Raw genomic sequence first — 4,424 nt, forward strand, 5'->3', positions numbered from 1 at the left:
GAAATATATTTTCAAATAAATTGCTTTATAATTTCAATTTTAAAAGATGTCTTTAAAAATAAACGATCTTCCGTTCTCACCCTTTGGGTGTTTATGTGTGACTGGTTTGTAAGTGTGTATATCTCCAAATGTCTCTATCAAGGCAAGTGCAGCGAATTGATTCCCTGTTGTTTTTTGTGGGTTAATGTTTGTATGTGGTTTGAAATTAGTATATTTATTTTTTTCGGCCCTTTCGGTGTCTGTGTATCTATGTGATCGTGTATCAGTATGTGTTCCGTATTGTGTGTGTGTGTGTGTGTGTGTGTGTGTGTGAGAGAGAGAGAGAGGAGTTAGCGAATTATTTCTTGACGTCACGATTCCTGTATGGCACATGTTTTTGGGCCGATAGAATGACACGTCAGTCGATATTGGAGAAGAAAATGCAGAACAAAGTGAAAGTACTTCAAACGATTAAGATGCCACGCCTATTTTGTTATTACTAAACCCCCAGCTCCTCGGCCGCTGACCAAGTTATTTCCCAAGAGCGAGTCGTGTTTTGGTTCCTGTTGCAAGGGTCCCTCACGGTTGCGACTGATACAACCTAATGGACAACAGTTGCCGGAGCTAATTACATGGCACATCTGCAGATTTATCAACCATTTGAAAGGTCTCACTTTTTCAATATTTTGGGCAGTATTGCACTATTGACGGCGCATTAATCTTTTGACGTGCCTAAACCGTCCAGACAACACAATAGGTTTGCGTGATGATAAACAGTGTTGTTCGAAGTTTTTTTTTGCAAAATGTTAGCGAGGATTCACGCTGCGAACGCATGCGTATCTTCCTCAGCAAACTCGCTTCGCGTCAGTCATTAAAAAATCCCTCCAATCCCTCTCGCCCTTCATTTTAAAAAGCAGACCTTCCCGCTGTGCTTTTATACCAGTACCCTGGTCTGTTTTGATGTCTTTGTGCTCCTGAGATCAGGGGACTGATGCAGAATGGCAGAATGAAATATGGATCAGAGCATCTCCACCCTTGCTCCCCGATCTGGGTTGAAGGGAGCGCCGGGAGATTGATGCGAAGCAGCAGATTATAGGGCTTCTGGACACTGGCATTGGTCGGCAGGCCCAGCGCTGAGATCAGCGGATTTGAAGGACAATCCCAACAGATCATGATGGCCGTGCCAAGATTCAGTGGTTACCCTCTCTCAAATGTCTACCGGGGAGAGAGCAATACCGAGCTCAGCATGGGGCCGTCACCTCTGCCCCCAGAACACTTGGCGCTCTCTTTAAAACTCAGCCCCGCGCAGAATATATCGGAACACACCGGGAGAGCAGTCACTCCCTGTGCGAGTCTCGCCGCCCCCTATCAATCCTACTCAGGCTTTACTGGGCATCGTGTAGGAGCTGGCAGGGACTTCGTGGGCCGGCGGAATTTCTCGGCATCTTGCATGCCAGGATTAGCGGACCAACACTCTGCCGCCGGCGTGCCGCAGGGCGCCTTTGGCTCGGCCGGGCGAAGGTACAACGAGTGTACCAGCCACGCGGAGAATGCAGGTCAACCGTTCGTCCATGGTTTGCACGACCACAGCTTCCGTGGCATGCCGTCCTCCAGGGCTGTCAATGAGCAGATGCCTCTGGGGATACCCGGGGAACTCATCGCCAGGTCTCGCCACTACAGCCCAGTTCCGGGTGTAAGAGGAGACCACTACGTGGCCTCGTTGCTGCAGAGCTACAGCCCGATTAATCTGAACCTGAGCTTATCTGCTCACGGCGGCACCGCTCCGTTTTTTAGATACCTGAAACCCATCAAACGCGAGCTGGTTTGCAGGTGGGTTGGCCGGGAGCAGAACCCCAAGGGCTGCTGCTCCAGGACATTCGGCCACATGCACGAGCTGGTGGCGCACCTGACGGTGGAGCACGTCGCGGGATCTGAACAGCTTTCTCATGTTTGCCACTGGGAAAACTGTACGAGGGAAGGAAAGGCCTTCAAAGCCAAATACAAACTGATAAACCACGTCAGAGTTCACACCGGTGAGAAACCGTTCTACTGCCCGTATCCTGGTTGCGAAAAGGTGTTCGCCAGATCCGAAAACCTGAAGATCCACAAGAGGACTCACACAGGTCAGTGTGCTTGCTTCATCAGCCTGGATTGTTATTAACTTTCTGTCGCACAGTCGAGAACACCCTGTTCTATTGTATATCGATGTAAGAGCTGCTCGGAATAAGAAAGATGTCAGCAAAGATAAACAACATAACTTACCACTTATATCACATTATTAAAACGAAAAAATCCAGATGTTCATGCAGAGATGAATCGAGGAAACGATTCTTGGGGCTTAGTTGCAGTGGCCGAGTTAAGCAATTGATCAGATAGATGTCCCTACCTTGGAATTGTTTTGGACCAGAACGGGTTGCTACCTCAAGTAACCCGGCCTGTTCCCCCCTTGCTCCTGTTTCCTGGCTGTTATATTTTGTCACCCACTCTGTACCCGAAGGAAATTATCCGAATTAGAAAGCAACGAGACTGTCCTTTAAATGCATCAGCATTTAATGCGAAGATAGCGATAGTTGATTGTTTCTGATACCATTGGATCAAACCAGGGAGATCGCTATTTACTCCTGCAAATCTTACACGAATTTCAATTTGTATGTCCTCATTCAGTCCGATACAGGTGCTCTACACATTCAGAACACTTTTAAATAGCAATAAGCCTTGGGCAACCCCGTTAGAGCTAAACACATGACGGCCCCGTGTGAGGGATTTGGTGTGGGGTCACTTGAGACACCTGCCTATTCGTGCCGATGTTTGTACAATTGGATTGGGAACAATTTTTCTTGTGTTTTTGTGGAGTTTAAAGACTGTGCAATTATTTTTTTTCTTACATCTGCGAAATATTTCAAATGTTCATTTTTTTGTTAAGGTGAAAAACCTTTCAAGTGTGAATTCGAGGGCTGCGACAGAAGGTTCGCGAACAGCAGCGATCGGAAGAAACATTCCCATGTCCACACAAGTGACAAACCATACATCTGTAAAATCAAAGACTGCGATAAATCGTACACACACCCAAGTTCGCTCCGAAAGCACATGAAAATGCATTACAAGCCCGCGCTCTCGCTGAACTATGAACGGGAACCTTTCACTGGAGGCTTATATTCTGATCCAGAGAGCGACTATTCATCAGGGGACATCGTTTCAAACCATCCCAGTGCCTCGTCGTGCCCGTTACCCTTCGATCATTCAGAGGTCAAATCACTTCCAACTCCTAGGTTGGGTTCACCGCCTTGCACTGGGCTTGAGGAGACGTTGGGTTCGGCGACGATGACAGGAGCTGGTGCACCTGTACCCTCGATGACCGCAGCCAAGATCGAAAGGAGAGAGGACCAGATTACACCGGTTCAAACAGAATGCTCTCCGGGCCGATTAGCTTCTAATCCTCATGGAATTAAACTGGATCCATCCACTGGAATCAAAGCTACGGCCACCTTCGATGGGTTTTCGACCAGCCTCTGTGAATTCAATTACCAAATGGCCGCACCTCATTCTGACCTCAGAATGGAGCCCTTATCCCTGATGCGATCCACTGCCCCAGCTCCCTCGCTCCCTTCCAGCTGGTCGGAAAGGAGAATGAATTTCATGCCTTTGAGCCGGTCTAATTTCAGAAGTGCATCGGTACCTTCCATTCGTCTGCTCCCTTCTCCCTCACACCGACCTGAAACGAGGTTGAATCCGTTAAATGGAAACCAGGTCGGTTCTATCTTGCGCCCTTTGCCTTCTACCGGAGAGGGTGTGGAGCTCCACGCTCTCGCCTCCAGGACACGCGCCCCGCCCGCCGGTCTCCTGAATGCCTGGTATACCTGTCAAAGGAGACACGGCAGTGGCTGTGCGCGAATTCCGGACCAGGGATGCTCGTCTGAGGAGGAGGGTGGGCATTCCCCAAAGGTTCTGAACTGAACTAGGTCTGGGATATCACGGGAAACTTTGGTTAACCTTCAAATCATTCCTGATGTTCAAGGATGGCTTAACACAGGTGTGACTGGGGCAATTATACCCAAAATTCAAAAGTCAAACCTGGAACGCAACGTTCTTTAATAGTTTGGTTATTTGGATACAAATTAATTCACAACTAATTAATGTGAAACACGTGGAACAATAAACGTGCTAATTAACGTGTTTGGAGAGTCTTTCAAGAGAGAGATTTCCGAAAGGCGGTGGTTTGTGAGCACTGGCGCCTGTTCCCGGAGATGAATGAACCCGAGAAGCGGTACAGAAGCTTCAGCCTGAACAGCAGGTGCCAGGTTGTCAGCTGCGCTTCCCGGACTGGGAAACTTTCCGTGGCAGGATTGATGGCTTCAATCTCCATTGTGAACAGATCCCTTCACCGGTAGAATGAGTTTTTAATAGGTCCATTTCTGACCGTGTCAACAGTGGGTTAATGAATAATA

General features: G+C 48.2%; 1 protein-coding gene across 1 annotated transcript; it reads left to right on the forward strand.

Moving 5' to 3' along the window:
- Positions 1-1,153: 1,153 nt before the first annotated feature.
- On the forward strand, positions 1,154-4,071 carry LOC138741990 (zinc finger protein ZIC 3-like). Its single transcript, XM_069896187.1, has 3 exons — positions 1,154-2,102; positions 2,903-3,904; positions 3,995-4,071. Exons 1-3 carry the CDS (start codon positions 1,154-1,156, stop codon positions 4,069-4,071), a joined length of 2,028 nt encoding a protein of 675 aa, XP_069752288.1.
- Positions 4,072-4,424: the final 353 nt, after the last annotated feature.

The sequence above is a fragment of the Narcine bancroftii genome, chromosome 8, assembly GCF_036971445.1.
Source record: "Narcine bancroftii isolate sNarBan1 chromosome 8, sNarBan1.hap1, whole genome shotgun sequence".
Classification (NCBI taxonomy): domain Eukaryota; kingdom Metazoa; phylum Chordata; class Chondrichthyes; order Torpediniformes; family Narcinidae; genus Narcine; species Narcine bancroftii.

Excerpts from the sequence above, each read along its gene's own strand:
- LOC138741990 (XM_069896187.1), top strand. The coding sequence starts at position 1,154 with ATGGCCGTGCCAAGATTCAGTGGTTACCCTCTCTCAAATGTCTACCGG. Across the intron at positions 2,103-2,902 it reads CCACAAGAGGACTCACACAG|GTGAAAAACCTTTCAAGTGT; the intron begins GTCAGTGTGCTT and ends TTTTTTGTTAAG. Across the intron at positions 3,905-3,994 it reads ATGCTCGTCTGAGGAGGAGG|GATGGCTTAACACAGGTGTG; the intron begins GTGGGCATTCCC and ends CTGATGTTCAAG.